The sequence below is a fragment of the Ochlerotatus camptorhynchus genome, unplaced genomic scaffold (genome assembly GCF_037179485.1).
Source record: "Ochlerotatus camptorhynchus isolate MF236.1 unplaced genomic scaffold, CSIRO-AGI_Acam_v1.1 ptg000105l, whole genome shotgun sequence".
Classification (NCBI taxonomy): domain Eukaryota; kingdom Metazoa; phylum Arthropoda; class Insecta; order Diptera; family Culicidae; genus Ochlerotatus; species Ochlerotatus camptorhynchus.
In genome coordinates, this window is record NW_027040595.1 from 4,497,509 (window position 1) to 4,518,630 (window position 21,122).

The following is a 21,122-nucleotide window of genomic DNA, read 5'->3' on the forward strand; positions in this document are numbered from 1 at the left end:
TGATAGTTATTTGATAATTTTCTTTTTGCTCGAATGTTATTCTACCGGTTGTGTTGTGTGAGAAAGACGACGGTAGAGCATGAGAGTACGAATAAAAACAGACTGTCGCGCATGACAACGAAGCGAGTGTCGTAAAAAACGTCAACAGTTTCAACCCCTGATTGTCACACAGATTGAAGCCTGTCTTAACTCTACCCGAGCAGGAACCGATAGCTAATCGATAACAAATGAATATCTTCATGTGGTATGATACCAGTATTTGGTATGCTTGTGGTATAAAACCTTGTTTTGATATTATTCAGTTATCGAAATATTTTGTACAATACCAAATAAATACCAAAATAACAAAATGCGATCTTTCAGTTTGTAGACAATAACACCTAAAAGTGTTATTGAATTGGTATTAGAAAACCTTCGAAATAACAAACTATGGTATTCTGGCATCTAAAAAAGTGTCTGTTATCCGTTTGTTATTGTAATAACTAAATTATTTATAAGTTCGTTATTCGTAGAACATTTTTTAGGTATTATTTTTGGTATTTTACCTCTTATGTCAGCCTCGTCAATACCATATTTAGGTTGCCAGTTATGCTATTTTCATACCTGAATTTGGTATCAATAAGGTATTTTCTCCTGCTCGGGTAGGCCGATCACCCCGTTAAGCAACGACCATCGAGATCTAGAAGCGCTAACTCCTGGGCACTTTTTGGTACAACGTCCGCTTACAGCAATTCCGGAGCCCAGTCTCGTGGAAGTTCAGGAGAACAGATTGAGCAGATGGCAACGAGTGCAGCAGTTCAGCCAAACGATCTGGAAGCGTTGGTCGACTGATTATTTGTCAGATCTTCACAACCGAAATAAGTGGACACGAAGAAGGAATAATCTCCATATCGGAACGATGGTATTAGTGAAGGAAGACAATCTTCCTCCGCTGAAGTGGCAGTTAGGACGAATCACGGAAATTCACCCCAGGACGGATGGCAACGTTAGGGTTGTCACCATTCGCACGCAGTACGGAACGTTTCGTCGAGGAATCCAGAAGATATGCATCCTCCCAATTCGGGACAATCAGCCGCAGGATGAAGAAACCCAATAAGGCATCTAGCATCAGTTAATCGTTACCCGTGAAGTAGAATTAAGTATTTAAGCCTCCACTTGGGGCACTTTAGGCAACTGACGGCACAAATCTTGCCGTGGATGCCTGGGGGAAACACTCAAGTTACGTTCAACCCACCTGTGTTTTTCGTTTGAACCTACTGCTTTGTTTTTTTTTGTCAGAGATGTGGACACCCAACGTCCGCTAGCCATTCGTGCTCTCTAGCCCAATGAAGGATATTCATCAATCACTAGATGTCATCGCAGCTAAGGCTAGTTCCATCTCGATATCGCTTCTACCGTTCATCGCATCGTGTCATCAGCAGTAAGTCACTGCCCAGCAGATGAGTGTTCAATGCCCCCAAGGGGCAAACTTTGGCAACTTATGGATATTCCGTCCGTTTTAACGCCAGGGGGCGAACCATGAGTTACGTGTCTCCTCTGTAAACCCATGTATTGGATTACAGCCATGTTTATCTTCGACAGGAATCGAAACTTCGAGAACCTACGTTGCAGTATCCAGTGTCGGACAGCTCGTGCGTGATAAAATCTTGCGCATTCATCACGAGAACAAGGATCTCTCGCATCGTTCCATCGCTAAACCGTTGGGAATCGCGAATTCCACGGTGTCGCGAGTGATTAAGCGGTTCGAGGAACGGTTGACCACCGATCGGAAGCCCAGAAGTGAAGGAAAAAGTATTCCGTACAACACCAAAAATCACAACCGCGTAGTTGGGGCCTTCAACCGAAATCCGAACGCCTCCGTTAGGGATGTGGCTAAGAAGCTGCACCTAAGCCGAAGTTTTGTCCAGAAGGCCAAAACTAAGGCTGGGCTTCGAACGTTCAAGGTACAAAAGGCCCCTAATCGCGACGAGAAGCAGAACAAGTCCGCCAAAACCCGTGCCAGGAAGTTGTACCTCAACATGCTGACGAAAGTTGAATGCTGCATCATGGACGACGAAACATATGTGAAGGCCGACTTCAAACAGATCCCCGGCAACCTGTTTTTCACGGCCAAGGATAAGTTCAGCGTTCCGGAGCATGTCCGCACTCAGAAGGCAAGTTTTGGCAAGCCATCTGCACGTGCGGGAAGCGGAGTGCACCTTTCGTGACCCAGGACACGATGAACGGACAGGTGTACATAAAAGAGTGCCTCCAGAAGCGGCTGCTTCCTCTCCTGAAGGCCCACAACGTCCCAACAATCTTCTGGCCGGATTTGGCCTCATGCCACTACTCCAAGGACGTGCTGAAATGGTATGCGGACAATAAGGTCAATTTCGTGCCGAAATGTTCAACCCTCCCAACACTCCGGAGCTCCGCCCCATCGAGAAGTACTGGGCGATTATGAAGCAGCACCTTCTTAAACGACCTAAGGTAGTGAAGACAGTCGAGGAACTGAAGAAAGTATGGGTTTACATGCAAAAAACGGTTGATTCACAGGTTGTGCAGAATTTTATGGCCGGGGTTAAGGCCAAGGTGCGGGCATTTGCGTATGGACTGTAAATAAAATACGAGTAAAATGGTAAAATGAAGTTTAATAGTTATTTCTCAATCCCTGAAAATTTGACGGCAATCGGATGAAAACTCGAATTTTGCGAATCAATTTTGTGTGTGGCAATTTCATCGTGGACACCCTTTAGGTATATAGTATTGATAGCAGTGGTTGATAGGGATAGTAGTGGTGGATCTTCGGTAGGAGAGTACTGTCGCATGTACAGCAGATCAGATCAGATAGTCAGTGATCTCCAGCATCTTGGTTGTGTCGGTCGTCGTCCGAAGAATATACAGTCCATTCGATTTAATTAGATTTGTAATGTTTGTTCTTTACGGTCGCAATAAAAGTCAGTGTCACTTAGAACAACATACTTTTAACCTCAATCCGAATGCACGCTACCTATTACGCGAGTGATCCGCGGGGACCAGTTCCGACTAATGAAGATTTCGTTTAACAAGCTGTATCTCGTTGTTCAGTTGACTAAGTCCTTTCAGATGATGGTCATATTATTTCAGAACTCTCCCACTACGCGGCGCTAGTGTGCACATGAACTTCCTTAATATGTTATGTCTCGAAAGCTTGTCCATATAAGATGTTGCTGTGCAATGTGAGAACAAGAACCAAAAAAGGGATGACGTGCAGAGGCCGGAAATCGATGTCAGACGCCATTTTGGAATCCAAGATGGCAGCTATCGGTTCAAGAAAACTGTCAAATATCCTACAATATGGATATTTTTGGGAAGGGGACGACGTGTAGAGGCCGGAAATCGAAGCCAGACACCAATTTCAAACCCAAGATGGCGGCCGTCGGTTCAATAAAAACTGTCAAATACCCAACAATATGGGTATTTTCGGATAGGGGATGACGTGTAGAGATCGACCGGAAATCGATGTCAGACGCCATTTTGAAATCCAAAATGGCGACCATCGGGGCAAGAAAAACTGTAAAATACGCTACAATATGGGTATTTTCGGATAGGGGATGACGTGTAGAGACCGGAAATCAATGTCAGACGCCATTTTGGAATCCAAGATGGTGTCCATCGGTTCAAGAAAAACTGTAAAATACTCTACAGTATGAGTATTTCAGAAAATGAAACGACGTGTAGAGGCTGGAAATCGATGCCAGATTCCATTTTGTAATCCAAGATGGCGGCCGTTGGTTCAATACAAACTGTTAAATAATCTACAATTCCCGGTCTAGAAGGTGAAATTTTGATAAATCATATTATATCAATATTTAATCGATGACAGAATAAGACGTCTTCAGGCTCTAAAAATTGGCCCTGAGCCCAGGGAACAGTAGGGACTTTAAAAAAGATTAGTAACAGCGAACTTGACAAGCTTGACAAAATACCGATGAATAAAAAAAAACCCAAAAGTTCTGGAGGGGGGCTAGATAATTCGGGAGGGGGCCTGGCCCCTTTGGCACTCCTATTAACTACGCCAATGCTCACACTTCGCGCTTTAAATTAAGATAGCTTCCCCGAGCAAAGTCGGTTAACAAAATGAAAGCAAATCGATATTAAAGTTTGTAGTTCTTATTATAATGAAAACTCATTTTGATTTCAATTGTCGTGGCAGAAGTCTGATATCATATCGTTCTTTCAATATGCAATCAAGACTTTTTAAACCAAAGCAACTTATCTTGAAGTTCTGCTGTTAATTTCTTGTTTAAAATTTGATTTAACTTCATCTCTCTAACGAATTCTGTTTATTTGTTTTGTTTAACACATTTTAGGTCGTGTCTAGCGCGAGGTGGGATTTGAGCCAGGCCCGTATTCAATCAAATATTATGAATGCAAAATCAGTAATCCAATTGATCACATTGAAAGCAGAATTAGTTTTCCATTCGATTCAACAGAACAGTGAAAAATTTTGCTTTCCTTTTTGCTATGTCAACCAAAATGAGATCAAATGGAGTTTCGAAATAATTTACATGATAACAGCAAATTCTGATTTCAATTTGATCTCTAACTTTGCTCGGGTCACCAAAATTATAACCCCAGAGTCTGCCAAGAACATCAGACATTACCTACATACCTACATACGGCATCATACTCGATTGTACCAAACAGTCTATCCATAAAACCGCGGTGCCACTCTGTCGACCAAAAGGTGATGAATAAAGTAGAAAATATTTCGCACCCTGCCAAATGTAAACAAAAACAATCCATCAAGACGACGTTCAACGATGGCTGGTTGTTGCTTCATATCTCGTCCTGGGCTGCTATCGGGCTATCGACTATTTCAGTCAGCGCGGGACTTCTGTACCTACCTCGATTTTCGACTGACGTTGACTGACCGTTTCCTATCGAAGGCCAACCTCTGCGCTGCGCTGCGTTGCTGCTCCGACGCGGTCTTATAACAATGGGTGCTATTTTTATTTGCAAATACCTACCCGTCACGACTATTTTATCAGTACGAGGCAAAGTAAAATACTGTGTGTGTATATTGATCCTCTGTCATAACAATATTGATGTACGGTGTGGTTGGTTGTTATGATTTTTCAGCAGCTTTGGAGTTATTTGATTTGCATTTGTTTGCCAAGAAACAAGTTCGCTGAACTATTGCACACACGGGATTGGAAAAGCAAACATTCGTTCTATGCTACGGTTGATAAGACAAACTACGCTTCATATAATCTAGATACCTACCTAAATCTACCTATCGTCAAAAAGGAACGTTCTTTCAACTGAAAGCTCTGCTCGGAGATATTGTTGATTTCTTTTATTACAAGATCTTATGCAATAACTTTCGGTTTTAGAATCTTTGCAATCACTCCCTGTCATCAATTCTAAACGGCTAGCAATCACAATCACTTCCTAGATCTACGATTCAAACAAACCATTGAAAATGTTCCAAACAACTAGATATTCTTCGAAACGATGCTAAACAATTGGTTTAAATACCTAGCAGAGTAAAACTGTGTTAAGTAAAATTACTTGGGGTTCAGAGTACAGTAGCTGATTGTTACGACTAAAAAAAATGGAAAACGTTCACTAGATTTGTTCCTCCTTTCAGTTAGTTATTCCGTAGTTATGCGTTTCGTTTGCATCGATCCTGCAATAGGGTGTAGGATGAAAAAGGAGGGGTATGTAAAATAGCAGGTCCTCCTCCTGCAGCTGACAGGGATCGGTTTGAGGAAAAAACACAAACTAGAATAACAACCATTACGCCGCAGAACTACAGAATCTGGAACGTTTTCTTCAACTCCACCATCAGGGCCCAGTCCGATTTTAATAGGTCATCTCGGAAGTAGTCTTTGCAGGCATCAATACTTTGACGGGATATCTGAAAATACACAAGGGGGAATAATCCATTAATAAACAACAGTTGTAAACAGGTCCAGGAAGTCCATTCAAAAGTTGTCGGCTTGATAAAATTTTCATTCATGCCCAGCTGGCACTTGAATGACCTACATTTTCATTGATTTTCTTTCGTTCAAAGAAAAATGGAAACGCACCAACACAACCAGCAGCAGCAGCATTTGGGATATGCGCAGTTCATTGTGCTTTCGTTCAGTAGGTTCGGGAAATATCCAGGGGATCGTTCCGCTTTGAATTGAGAAGGGAGGGAAAATAGGTCAACGCTGTTCGTGCAAAAGGAAGCACCACCAGAGCAATGACGTCATTGGTAACAACTCCCATGTTTTTGGGGTGGATTTGGCTCCATAACGAAAGGGCGACGGCTCCGTCGTAATCAAAATAAGATTTAAAATGGAATACCCGGAACAATGCTTCATTTATAAATATTTTCCATTCCGTTTTCCGGGATAACGAATGGAAATTTTGTTTATTTGACGGAAACGTAATTTTCTCTACAATAGCGTTTCGATTTATTGCGACTGATTTGACGGACATAAATTTTGCTGTGAATTCAGTTTAGCTTTACCTTGAGCATTGTTTTTCTGATACCTTTTTGGCATTTCGGAAGGAAATTTCTCAGAAATTACTTTAAAATGCTTTGCATACAACCGCAAATTATATTTGATTTCTTGAAAATTATCGAAATTGTGTTCATTTAGCAAGTTTTAAAGAAATATGATTCAATGGCTTGATGATATGTTACACACAGTAACAGCAAAGAACAATGCTAAGATAAAACAGACGGAAAAAACTTTCTATTTTAGTGTCCTCTTTCACGGTCCCTTTCCTCCATTGATTAACCCCCGTATGCAAGGTGTTTTTGTGCTTATGCTACCCCCTCAGAAGTGTTGAAATTTTGCGCTTTTTTATCAAAACAATCACACCAAAAATTAAAGATGTCCCATTTTTTAATAACTCGATTTATAACTAACCGATTATTTTTTGATGGCTGTGCTGTCATTTTTCCACCTTTGTATGAGCATGCAGAACATGTTCAACACCATGGATGATGACCCTCTTGAGATGTTAATGCTTACTTGACATGATATAACCGATTAAACATAATTTATTTTTCGGATCGTTAATCGAATAATCGATTATTCGAATAAAAAACGTCATTTTGACATCCACCGTCAATGTGAAATATGAGGGCCATTCATAAATATATCAAGAAGACTGCCAACTCTGTCAGCATTTAAGTGACAAATACAATAGCGCTGCACTTAAGTAAAGGTGCCACCACTGGATAGAAAAATTAGCGAAAATCCAAACCTCGCTTTTAATCAAAATGTCATGCAAATGTTAAGGAGAAAAATGTCATGACATAAGCTTCGCCAATACAATTTAGTGGTACAAAAATGTACATTTACCACCGAAACTTTAATATCTTAGCGATATATGGTGATATTTATTCTGTCGTTTGGCATTTGCCTAAGAAATCTCCCGCAACACGAGAAAAGGGCCTATCATTGTTGATCGATTTTCTTCATCGATTTTTACTTTCGTGGATAACCCGACTGCAAATGGATTTCCCATTCAGTGCGTTGTTTCAGGCGCAAGCTAACATCATCTTCTGTCGAACTGTTCTGCGAGCTCTGCGAGAAATTTGTTTATGTTGCCGTGGTAAACCAAAGAGAAAGTCGATGAAGAGAATCGATCAACGAGGATAGGCCCTTTTCAAATGTTACGCGAGAAATATCCAGTCTCCTTCATATTTTGTCTTTTTGTAATGATTAGATACAAGATTTGGTCAAGGCACTGTCTTTTCATGTATTCAACTTGATCAACTTGATCAACTTGATCCTCTATTTTATTTTTGGATGTTGCCAAACGCCAAGTGACCGAGAAAAAATACAAAAGTGAAATCGACATCTTCCGATTTTGACCAAACTTGGAGCAGACACTTTTTTTCAGAACAACGTTGAAAAATTCAACTTTCGGCCGATCGGAGCACTCCTTGGTTCATGAGAGCATTTTATTTTTCTCGTGATTTTAGAAAGTTCCTGAGATATTGCATCAAAGAAAGTCAAAACATATGAGATTATTTGTTTTTTTTTTTCAATTTTCTGGTATTGTCCCTTCTTCTAAATAATTGACATTTTTATTTTACATGAAACATAGTGTTAGAAACTGTCTGAAGGATTGTATCTCAAGTAACAATTTCGCAGCCTTTGGCTTTCACACTAATTAAAAGTGGTTTTGTAACGGCAATAAACAATCTTTTAGTTTAAATACAGCATAAAATAGTGCAACACATTCTTGGTTAGTAGTTCAGCATTTTGCTGTTTCAAAAACCTTTCAAAGTCTGAATATAAAGTCAAAACGGGTCTGGTTAAAAAAAAAACAAATTAATGCAGCACTCTATCCCTGTATAAAAATGTTCAGTTAGTCAATCATAAACGTGCTCGGAATTCTTTTTTTGATGTCACGACAAAATGCTCCATAAAGGTGTTTTATCATTATAAAAGCATTTATAAAACCGTTCGGTTTTAAACAGGAAAAAAAAAGCATATATCGCTGACACCAAAAAGTCAATAAAGTAAAGGGTGTCCACGATGAAATTGCCACACACAAAATTGATTCGCAAAATTCGAGTTTTCATCCGATTGCCATCAAATTTTCAGGGATTGAGAAATAACTATTAAACTTCATTTTACCATTTTACTCGTATTTTATTTACAGTCCATACGCAAATGCCCGCACCTTGGCCTTAACCCCGGCCATAAGATTCTGCACAACCTGTGAATCAACCGTTTTTTGCATGTAAACCCATACTTTCTTCAGTTCCTCGACTGTCTTCCCTACCTTAGGTCGTTTAAGAAGGTGCTGCTTCATAATCGCCCAGTACTTCTCGATGGGGCGGAGCTCCGGAGTGTTGGGAGGGTTGAACATTTTCGGCACGAAATTGACCTTATTGTCCGCATACCACTTCAGCACGTCCTTGGAGTAGTGGCATGAGGCCAAATCCGGCCAGAAGATTGTTGGGACGTTGTGGGCCTTCAGGAGAGGAAGCAGCCGCTTCTGGAGGCACTCTTTTATGTACACCTGTCCGTTCATCGTGTCCTGGGTCACGAAAGGTGCACTCCGCTTCCCGCACGTGCAGATGGCTTGCCAAACCAGGAATTTCTTCGCAAATTTGGACATCTTCTGAGTGCGGACATGCTCCGGAACGCTGAACTTATCCTTGGCCGTGAAAAACAGGTTGCCGGGGATCTGTTTGAAGTCGTCCTTCACATATGTTTCGTCGTCCATGATGCAGCATTCAACTTTCGTCAGCATGTTGAGGTACAACTTCCTGGCACGGGTTTTGGCGGACTTGTTCTGCTTCTCGTCGCGATTAGGGGCCTTTTGTACCTTGAACGTTCGAAGCCCAGCCTTAGTTTTGGCCTTCTGGAAAAAACTTCGGCTTAGGTGCAGCTTCTTAGCCACATCCCTAACGGAGGCGTTCGGATTTCGGTTGAAGGCCCCAAGTACGCGGTTGTGATTTTTGGTGTTGTACGGAATATTTTTTCCTTCACTTCTGGGCTTCCGATCGGTGGTCAACCGTTCCTCGAACCGCTTAATCACTCGCGACACCGTGGAATTCGCGATTCCCAACGTTTTAGCGATGGAACGATGCGAGAGATCCTTGTTCTCGTGATGAATGCGCAAGATTTTATCACGCACGAGCTGTTCTTTCGACTCCATTTCCGCGAGTTTTGATCACAGGACTTTAAAACTTGCAGGATGTAAATAATGCACTATGAACTAAATCCACCCAAATTTTCATTAAATTCTACCCAACGGTTAAAAAGTTAGATCAATTTCATAGTGTGGCAATTTCATCGTGGACACACTTTATATCACAAAATTCCCTACTGTTTACAAATTAAACTTAATTATGTATCCGCCAAGACACAGAGAAAAATAATCGAGTAGGGCTTTAAAACACAGAAACACAAGGAAAAGCCGAAGGATAGTCGAGCAACAATACTAGCGATAGGAAGAGGAATGATTCCAGCGATGCTGTCAACGGAAGGAAAAAGGAATACAATTCCAGAACTTCCTGGGAGACCCAACCCAACAACAACAGGGCAGCCGACTGAGGAGAGTGAAGTGAATGCGGTTCACGAAGTACTGAAAAACCATCAAATTAGACGCTTAAAATTGATGGAAATACCCAACATATTGGCAATGGCGTTTGCGTCACGTTCTGAATAAAAACAGGCCAGCTTTCTCCAGAAATTGCGTTTTGATGATGATCCGAGTAACATATGCCAAACTGGGACTGCGAAAAATTGCCAACAGGAAATTTCAGAAACTGTCAGCAGGCTTGCTGAAACTCCTCAAACTCACTGGAGGTATTAAAACACTCTTGTCCTGCGAGTTTAGCCAGCACCCACCTCGAGTGAGTGGCGGCAGGAATTAGGTTCTGCAGCGTGACGTCACGAATGAACTCAGTTTTAGTCGTCTGAACCTTTTTCACAGTTCAGTGGTACTGTTTACAAGCAGCGCGGTGAAATGATGTTGCTCGTGGACGATGCAGAAGTGTGGTTTACATCTCACTGCAGTCTTAAAAATTATCCAAAAACTCTACCCAAGAAAAAACGTAAACGTAAACAGTACCACTAAACTGTCATCAGATTGAGGTTAACCCCGACGGTGCAATAATATGGAAGAAGTAAACAAAAACTCTTCGAGATAGAGAGGGAGAGTGAACTTCAGCGAGAGGATGATTTGACGTAAAGGTGCGCTTTTCGAGACCCCGGATGACTTTTTTGTTCGACGCAAGAAGCTCAGAGTTCACCCAGAGTGAGATTAAGAGCGTGTGACAGAAAACTTGAACATGAATGGCAGCAAACCTTACTATCATTTTATACCCCTTCGCTCACAAGGTCTGAAGCTCAGTGGAATTATTTGGCAGTAGGCATTCTACTCATCAGAAAAATGCTACGCTCAGCTCATTTCAAACTCGAGGCTTCATTAAGCCTGACTGAGCAAAGGTTTCATTCGACGAAAGGGTCAACTGTTCCAAAAATGCAAGCAACTGTACATTAACTTCCTCGCATCATCCGGCAAAACGGAAACGTTTTGGGAACGATTGAGCTTCCACCTGTTCCAAGTTTTGTAGATACACTTCCTGATTAACTGCTTCCAATGGATGATAATCGTCCTTATCTAGGATGCCACAACTTTTTGACCCAACGCTGGAGTGGGGCTACAAAATGGTGAGTGACAATCTGGAAGGAGCGATATACCTAGCTCCGGTCCTCACAAGTTCCTACCTCACGCCTCCACGAGTCATATGATCACAAAAGACTGCCAGCTGAAACATCGACACAGCTGGCTGGCGTAGCCTGGGCAATGTTGTCAATCCGACAATAGCAGAACACTGGCGCGGTAACCATAGCACGGTGATAGAGGAAATACTTCGCCAACCCGAGCGTCTGTTCACCACGGAGGTGCGGCTCAAACAGCGTCTGACTGGCATCCAGCGGCTGAATAAAATAATAATATAATATGATATAACGGCAACGACTTTTAGCGCAAAACAACGGACACGAATTGGATCATGGAATGTATTGCCGTTAGCCCAGCAGGGTAAACTGGCACAACTCGCCAACGAGGCGCGACGCATGAAGCTAGAAATCCTGGGACTGAGTGAAGTTCGTTGGCCAAACTTTGGAGAACACAAACTGCCGTCGGGACAGGTACTACTATACTCTGGTATTCGAGGTGAAAACGCTCCCCGCCATCATGGACTTGGTCTCCTACTTAGCGTCCAGGCAAGTGCTGCGCTCATCAAGTGGGAGCCTGTTAATGAGAAGATAATCGTTGCCAGATTTAGAACACGGGTTCGTAACCTTACCATAATCCAATGTTATGCGCCAACCAATGCTGCCGAGCTACAGGACAAGGAGAATTTTTACAGTCAACTGAATGCCGTCGTGGATAAGGTTCCAAAGGGTGACATCAAGATCTACACTGGCGACTTCAATGCGAAGATCGGCTCCGACAACACGGACTATGAGCGTGTCATGGGACGCCATGGTCTCGGCGAAATGAGCGAGAACGGTGAGCTGTTTGCAGAATTTTGTGGCAATAACGACATGGTGATCGGGGGCTCGCTCTTCCCCCATCGGCCAGTGCACAAAGTCACGTGGGTTTCCCGTGATGGACATACCGAGAATCAGATCGACCACATCTGCATCAGCCGAAAATGGAGACGGAGCCTTCTTAATGTCCGGAATAAACGCAGCGCTGACATAGCGTCTGACCATCACCTTCTAATTGGTGAAATCCGCCTACGCATGGCGCGGATCCAGCGACGGGAGGAGATACTCGGGCGGCGGTTCAACACACGCCGACTGGAAGATCCAGCGGTAAAAAGGTCTTTTGTTCATGAACATGAGACTCGAGCTGCGGACGTTCCAGAAGGTGGCAGCGTAGAAGAACAATGGACGGCCATCAAGAATGCCTTTATAGAAACAAGCGAGAACAACTTGGGTGAGCTGCGCACCCAGAGGAAAGAGTGGATCACAGATGAAACCTGGCGGAAGATTGAGGAGCGTAGAGAAGCAAAAGCCGCGATAGAGCGGGCGAGAACCAAAGGAGCCAAGAACGAAGCCCGTCAACGGTACTCGGCTCTAGAGAAGGAAGTCAAGCGCTCTTGCAGACGGGACAAGCGAGCGTGGGTGAACTCCCTGGCCGACGAAGGGGAGAAAGCCGCAAACACTGGCGATATACGCCTCCTCTACGATATCTCACGACGCCTGAGTGGAGCAAGGATGAACCCGAGGATGCCAGTGAAGGACACGACTGGACAATTGCTTACCGACCCCACTGACCAGCTGAAACGCTGGTTTGAGCACTTCGAACAACTTCTTCAAGTTTCGACGGCCAACCAGCCATCAACATCTCGGCATGATCCACCTAGGGTGCGGCGCATCACTCGCGTCAATTCCGAGGCCCCATCACTGCAGGAGATTGAAGCAGCTATCCGAAGCATGAAATCCAACAAGGCTCCAGGGGTCGATCGCATATCAGCAGAGATGCTCAAAGCTGACCTCATGCTATCCGCACAAATGTTGCATCAACTATTCTGTAATATCTGGGACACCGCGACTTTTCCGGCCTACTGGATGCAGGGCATCTTAGTGAAGGTCCCAAAGAAGGGGGATCTGACTGTGTGCGACAATTGGCGAGGCATCATGTTACTGTGTATTGTTCTCAAAGTTTTGTGCAAAGTTATCCTGAATCGGATACAGGAGAAGATCGACGCGACTCTCCGACGGCAGCAGGCAGGATTCCGTGCCGGAAGATCTTGTGTGGACCATATTGTCACGCTCCGCATCATCCTGGAGCAGGTCAATGAATTCCAAGAGTCCCTTTATTTGGTATTCATTGACTACGAAAAAGCTTTCGACCGTCTCAATCACGAGAATCTGTGGGGCGCCCTGAGACGCAACGGAGTCCCGGATAAAATCGTCAACCTCATCGAAGCGCAGTATGAGGCTTTCACGTGCTAACTGTTTCTCATCGTAATCGACGAGATCATGGTAGGTGCAATTGACCGTGTACCGAACCGTGGGCTGCTTTGGCAGCCTATCACCATGGAGCATCTCAACGACTTCGATTTGGCTGATGATGTTGCTCTACTAGCACAACGGCGCTCTGATATGCAGAGTAAGCTCAATGACCTAGCCGAACGCTCCTCTGCGGCGGGTCTCACCATCAACGTCAACAAGACCATATCCTTGGGTATCAACACGGGCAACCCTTCCAACTTTACGGTAGCGGGGCAAGCAGTGGAGAAGGTCGAAAGTTTCCAATATCTTGGCAGCCAAATAGCGTCGGACGGCGGGACCAAGAGCGACATAGGTGCACGAATCAAGAAGGCTAGGGCTGCCTTTGCGAGTTTACGAAACGTATGGAGATCCAACCAGATAAGTCAACGCACCAAAATCCGAATTTTCAACTCGAACGTGAAATCTGTGTTGTTATACGCCAGCGAGACGTGGTGTGTATCAGCGGAGAACACTCAAAAGCTGCAGGTCTTCATCAACCGATGCCTGCGGTATATAATTCGTGCCTGGTGGCCTCACAACTGGATCTCGAATGACGAGCTCCATCGTCGATGTCATCAGAAGCCGATAGCAACAGAAATTCGAGAGCGAAAGTGGAGGTGGGTCGGCCACACACTTCGACGGGGCGAAAACGAAATCTGCAAGCAAGCGCTGGATTGGAATCCAGCAGGACATCGCAGCAGAGGTAGACCCAGGGGCTCATGGCGGCGGAGCCTCAATAAGGAAATTAAGCAAGTCGATAGAAATCTGACCTGGGCCCAGGTCAAGGCAAAAGCGAGCAGCCGCCCAGGATGGAAGTCTTTCACGTTGGCCCTTTGCACCGCTGGTGGTGCACAGGACCCTTAAGTAAGTAAGTAAGCTGGAGTTGAAGCTCGGTGTAATAATCGCACATCAAAACTAAAGAAAGATAAACAAATTTTGACGTTTAACTTTTTCCACCATTAATGCCGTCATAAAACAATTCAGTCTGCGCCGAACTAAAACGTTTTGCATTTGTTAGCGATTTCATGAAAGCAAAATAGCCTTTTCACAATTGGCCAATGGAAAATAATTTTTTATGCCATCACCATATTTTTTATTGGGTATCAAGCTGGAGCTGCGTGACAGCTTAGTTTTCAAGACTTGACCCATTTGAATAAATTTTGTTTCTATCTTTCACAATACGGCAGAAGGACTAGCCTATGTTGGCCGCTTGAACACTGGATTCCGTGTGTATTGTTCAAAGATAGTTATGGGACAAATGCTGTGACGTGTGCGCGTAGATACATCCGCGTAGTAAACCGATTGAATAAGTAAATCCGTTTCGAACGAAATATTTAAATTATGTAAGTTACGAAAACCGCGCGAATTCCGAAAGCCGTGCGAGACAACCGAAGCGTGAAAAAAGGCTAATTATCATTTAAAGAGTGCCACCAAAATAACTGTGATGGCCTATGTTGGCAAGTTGATTGTTTGGTTTCCTCCCTAGATATTCTACTTATTTACTATTGAGCTTTGTTTCAATTTAGTGATTTTACCGCACATATCAATTATTTCAATATTTCGCGACCGTACCGAACAAATTCTAAACTACATAAGCTCAAAACACTTTTGGCAAGCTCTACCGAATTGCGAATCACTTCTGCGTAAGCTACGTAGACGTAGGCGCGTTGATTCCGACAGTCGCGAAAAGTTAAACATGTATCGATGCGTTCAATACCACATAAGAAAAGATCGATTTTACGTCACGTAGGGCACTAAGAAATAAGTTAACTCTAATGTTTTAACCGCATATATCAGAGAAATAATACCTACAAAAGATTAAAAGTTATTAATTGTCACATACCTCTACTTTTACTTATTTCCTAAACTATTCCTCTCCTTGTTAATCTGTTTAATTCTATTGGTTTGCTTGCGTTTTCTTATTGAAGTTCAAGACTAAATAGGAAGATTTATTCTACAACTTTAAAGGTTAGTTGCCTCCCTAAGCGGACCCCCCGCATCCTAATTCTTTTGTGAATCTACCTAATGTTATTAGACTTTCTGAGTTTTCTTCGTTTGAGTTCGTTTGATGATTATGATATCTCATTAGTCTAATTTAATAAATAATTGAAATCTCTAATTCACCTAACCAATCATAACCTATGCTTTATTAAGTACCTGCTCTTGTGCTTGTAATCTAAAGTTAAACGTGCTTCAAGTGCTTTTGATTTTGACCTATACCTATTTATTATATCTTGGTTCGACCCAGGTGACACCTTCAAGTGACTAAAATGCTTCATTTTGAAGTTAGTTTCCTAGCTGATTTTTAAATTATATAGGTTATATGCAGAATCGTGTGTTGACGTACGACACAGAAGATGGCGAAAAATGCGTTAGAGTCACCGCAGGAGTGCCACAAGGCTCCATCCTGGGCCCGGTGTCGGCGACAGTCGGCGGAAGCACAATTAGGTCTGTGCGCTCTCTGAAACTCTTGGGGGTTATGCTCGATGATAAGCTCAGCTTCGGCTGCCACGTCGAGTATGCCTGCAAGAGAGCCTCTACGGCTGTGGGGGCATTATCCCGCATGATGTCAAACAGCTCGGCAGTGAATGCCAGTAAGCGCAGGCTCCTCGCTGGGGTCGTAGTCGTAGTCCGTATCCTCAGATACGGCGGCCCTGCGTGGGCTGCGGTACTGGATATTGACTGCTACAGGCGGAAATTAGAGAGCACACACAGGCTAATGTGCTTGAGGGTGGCCAGTGCATACCGCACTATCTCGAGAGAGGTCGTCTGTGTCATAGCAGGGATGATGCCAATCAGCCTTATCATTAAGGAGGATGTGGTGTGCTATGACGCGAGGACCGTTCGAGGGGTGCGCAACAACGCACGAGTTGCGTCGACCGCGAGATGGCAATCGGAGTGGGAAAACTCCACAAAGGGGAGGTGGACTTACCGCTTGATACCTTCCGTATCAAGCTGGGTCAACAGGCACCATGGGGAAGTAAACTTCCACCTGACACAGTTCCTGTCAGGCCATGGCTGCTTTAGGAGCTACCTGCATAGGTTCGGACATGCAAGTACTCCCATCTGCTCCACGTGTGTTGGCGTCGAGGAGACCGCCGAACACGTTTTGTTCGCCTGTCCACGCTTCGAGCCAGTATCGAGCGCTATGCTAGCGATATGCGGAGCGGATACCAGTCCGGATAACATCGTTCCTAGGATGTGTGGTACCACCGAGAACTGGAGCGCGGTGGTGACTGCGGTCACCCACATAATTTCGGAATTACAACGACAGTGGCGTGCCGAGCAGCAGTTCCCTACTGCCCGACTAGATCGATAGAGTATTGCTAGAGAGGAGCCATAGCGCTACAGCGGCCCCTCCCACGAAGTAATGCCTTCGGGTAGTTCCGGGGAGGTCAAGGGCCAAGCGCACAGGGTAAGGTTTAGTGGGTCGGGAGTGAAATTCTCCCATCCCCACACCCTGAGTTCCTTCTTAGGTGTCTGTGAGCAGATTCCACCCTGAATAAAAAAAAAATAGGTTATATGCTCCACCTATGCTAACACGCTTCCACTATGTTATGCCACAAAAATACGAATGAGTATGTCACAATAGAAGCACGCCACAGTGGGAATCTCTAGCTATAGTTCAAACACTTATCCCAAATCAAAATGAAGCACATATAAGATTAGTTACAATACCATGTACAAAAATGGTGTTTAACATTGTTCCCTGAGTAATACCTCAATGAAAACAACGATGAAAGCTTGTGATGCAAATAGAAGGAGCACTGTTGGGCACTTTCTGAAATATTTCAATAGTATAATTCCCTTGCAAACCCAAATAAATCTATCTGCGTAAAAAAATAAGAGTGATTTGTGGCAAAACCAGTATCGCACCCAACGTCAGTGCCTATACATAATCTTACTACGCCACGGCTCTCAAACAAAGGAGTAACAAGTGTGATAAAGGGTGTCCACGATTAAATTGCCACACTATGAAATAGCTCTAACTTTTTAACCGTTGGGTAGAATTTAATGAAAATTTGGGTGGATTTAGTTCATAGTGCATTATTTACATCCTGCAATTTTTAAAGTCCTGTGATCAAAACTCGCGGAAATGGAGTCGAAAGAACAGCTCGTGCGTGATAAAATCTTGCGCATTCATCACGAGAACAAGGATCTCTCGCATCGTTCCATCGCTAAAACGTTGGGAATCGCGAATTCCACGGTGTCGCGAGTGATTAAGCGGTTCGAGGAACGGTTGACCACCGATCGGAAGCCCAGAAGTGAAGAAAAAAATATTCCGTACAACACCAAAAATCACAACCGCGTAGTTGGGGCCTTCAACCGAAATCCGAACGCCTCCGTTAGGGATGTGGCTAAGAAGCTGCACCTAAGCCGAAGTTTTGTCCAGAAGGCCAAAACTAAGGCTGGGCTTCGAACGTTCAAGGTACAAAAGGCCCCTAATCGCGACGAGAAGCAGAACAAGTCCGCCAAAACCCGTGCCAGGAAGTTGTACCTCAACATGCTGACGAAAGTTGAATGCTGCATCATGGACCACGAAACATATGTGAAGGCCGACTTCAAACAGATCCCCGGCAACCTGTTTTTCACGGCCAAGGATAAGTTCAGCGTTCCGGAGCATGTCCGCACTCAGAAGATGTCCAAATTTGCGAAGAAATTCCTGGTTTGGCAAGCCATCTGCACGTGCGGGAAGCGGAGTGCACTTTCGTGACCCAGGACACGATGAACGGACAGGTGTACATAAAAGAGTGCCTCCAGAAGCGGCTGCTTCCTTTCCTGAAGGCCCACAACGTCCCAACAATCTTCTGGCCGGATTTGGCCTCATGCCACTACTCCAAGGACGTGCTGAAGTGGTATGCGGACAATAAGGTCAATTTCGTGCCGAAAATGTTCAACCCTCCCAACACTTCGGAGCTCCGCCCCATCGAGAAGTACTGAGCGATTATGAAGCAGCACCTTCTTAAACGACCTAAGGTAGTGAAGACAGTCGAGGAACTGAAGAAAGTATGGGTTTACATGCAAAAAACGGTTGATTCACAGGTTGTGCAGAATCTTATGGCCGGGGTTAAGGCCAAGGTGCGGGCATTTGCGTATGGACTGTAAATAAAATACGAGTAAAATGGTAAAATGAAGTTTAATAGTTATTTCTCAATCCCTGAAAATTTGATGGCAATCGGATGAAAACTCGAATTTTGCGAATCAATTTTGTGTGTGGCAATTTCATCGTGGACACCCTTTACTATCACTGCTGGACTAGATCTTTGGTTTTCTCATGCAGTGGTTCATCAGAGAGTGGAAGCTTAGTAATCCCCATTGCCTGTCCTTGGCGCCATTCTATCGCGGCATAAGCCAGCAACGCCGGCCACAAACCTACCGTCTCCAACACTCCACTATAAAGCATGAAATTTAACGTGCCCACCAGCAACCAGTGCTGCAAAATCTCGACAATACAGGGTGATATTGACAATTCTGCTTTGGTCACTCATTTGAGCTAACAGTCATAGTCAAGGCAAACTATGTCAATTGTCAATGACAATGCTGTCAGTGACGAACATGTGTAGATTTTTATATTAACTAAATTTGTAACGAAATTAAATGATTTGAGCAACACAATTACATGTATCCGTTGAACTGACTAGGAACTACTTGGATAGTAGTAATGTGACAAAGAATGTACGAAATTACACTCTTTGTTATTAGGTGAATCTTTGTCATTGACGAAAAAATGAATGAGATTTTGACGAAGGTTTTTTTTTTTTGAGGATCAAGTCTGTCAGTGACTATGTGAAGAACAATTCTGTCAATATCGCACGAAAGTCTGTCAATGACAATGACAAATCTCAGCACTGCCAGCAACAAGGTGCAAAAACAAGCAAAGGTGGGGTGGGTGGGTCTTTTTTGTACCACCACCATATTGATATTATTCCATTTGTTTTTTTTTTTTACTATCTTCGTGTTTCAAGTTGGTTTTCCTTGAAAGTAACTTCAATCACATCAATTCATCAATGAGCAGTAATCGAGATTACAAAAATCATCAAATTATCTCGGCTGGACGCAATGATTAATGTATAAAATAACTATACTTTGTTTCCTAAATTAAAATTAATAAGTAAAATTAACGATTTCCGAAGGCGAACTTATTTTTTTTTCGATCTTCTGAAGCTTTAGATTTAATCTGTCACCTAAAAATAGACCACAAAATGAGAAGTGTTTTGATAATTTTGGAAATTCTTTCACTTTTTTTTTGGAATTTGGCAAGATCGGATGATATTTATGTATCCCTTTTTATCTTGATTGATGTTTTATTTTTGGTGCGGTTAGAAAGCGTCAAAGGCAAATGGCACAATTATTGATGCCAAATGGTTTTTATTGTAGTTTTAATAAGGATTTCAAATGGTTCTCAATGCTTTCGTCGCATAACCTTTTTGCAGAAAATCAATCTTGAAGTGCGACGAAAATGTGCCCTTCCAAACTTTCTTCGGGGGTGGCCAACTAGACAGATAATAAAGGCAAAGTTGTCTTAACCAGGGTTTTATGAATGTTGTTTCATATGAGCCTTGTACTGCCCATAAAAGCATAACTGTCCCATATGAATAGTAAATCCAGCAAAGATGGAACCATTATGCGAGTATCGGCAGTGTAGTACTTCATAAAACGTAAAATGTTACTTGGGATGTAATCCGTTGGTAGAAAAGACGAGGTTACCAATGCGAGGAACGACAATTGTGGTCCTACTCAAGCCGAGCTTGAGTTAATATAATAACAAATAAATTTAAAAAAAATGCATTCATTCTTCTCACCAATTGTTTTAAATAGTTTTGAAGGAAAAAACATGGTGATATACACTCCCGATCATGTGGGATGGTTACCGTATAACAAAATGTCTGACTGTGTACTGGCGAATTGAAGCCGTTGTGTCACGAGTAGTTGGAACAGCTAGAGTGTGTTTCGTGGTTGATGGGGATTTACGCTGCTGTGAGGAACGAAAGGCGAGAGTGCTGTTTTTAACACCGGTTGAAAAAGTAGCGGCAGCTTATGTATGGGAGCTCTTCGAAATCATCGTGATCAACGTGATGTTATGGATTTCTTTACAACATATCGGGTGAGATCTTTCCTTTATTTTTTTCTTAACTTACATTCCATTATTATATGAAACTTTAAATGTTGATGACAGGACGGTCCACCAGGGCACCCGATTCAAGCGAAATTGATGGAGAGATTGGAAATGCCAACTCCCTGTCTTTAACATTTCGTGAAAAGAGGGTGGGCTCTTCTCCCCACTCATTGGAACATCATCCTGTTGGATGGACTGTTTTTTGACCGGTTGTATGATCCTGTTGTTGGAAGGAGATTCTCATTTATTATGTGGATGCACTTGGGCGATGTTGCTCACGGATTCACCCAAACCGTTTTTGGCGCTTCATACAATGCACAGTGGTCCAGAATGCAGATTTAGGTGGAATGATATGTTTTGAGCCTGAAATTGAAACTTTAGACTAAAAGTTTCTTGTACAAAGTTGTTCCTTATAGTTAGGCCCTCATTTTTAAGCATTGAATTCTAGGGTGGTTCCTATTATCATTAAAATCAAAAATCTAACTTTTTTGTTTGAATAA

At 43.2% G+C, this 21,122-nt stretch overlaps 1 protein-coding gene across 1 annotated transcript in view; it reads right to left on the reverse strand.

Annotated features, from left to right (window-relative positions):
• Positions 1-5,303: 5,303 nt before the first annotated feature.
• The window catches only part of eIF5B (eukaryotic translation initiation factor 5B), a 306,531-nt gene continuing 290,712 nt past the window's right edge, over positions 5,304-21,122 (reverse strand). Inside the window, exon 9 of the mRNA XM_065219537.1 lies at positions 5,304-5,884. Coding sequence (XP_065075609.1) covers positions 5,777-5,884 — 108 coding nt within the window. The 3' untranslated portion in view covers positions 5,304-5,776. The remainder of the gene's footprint in view (positions 5,885-21,122) is intronic.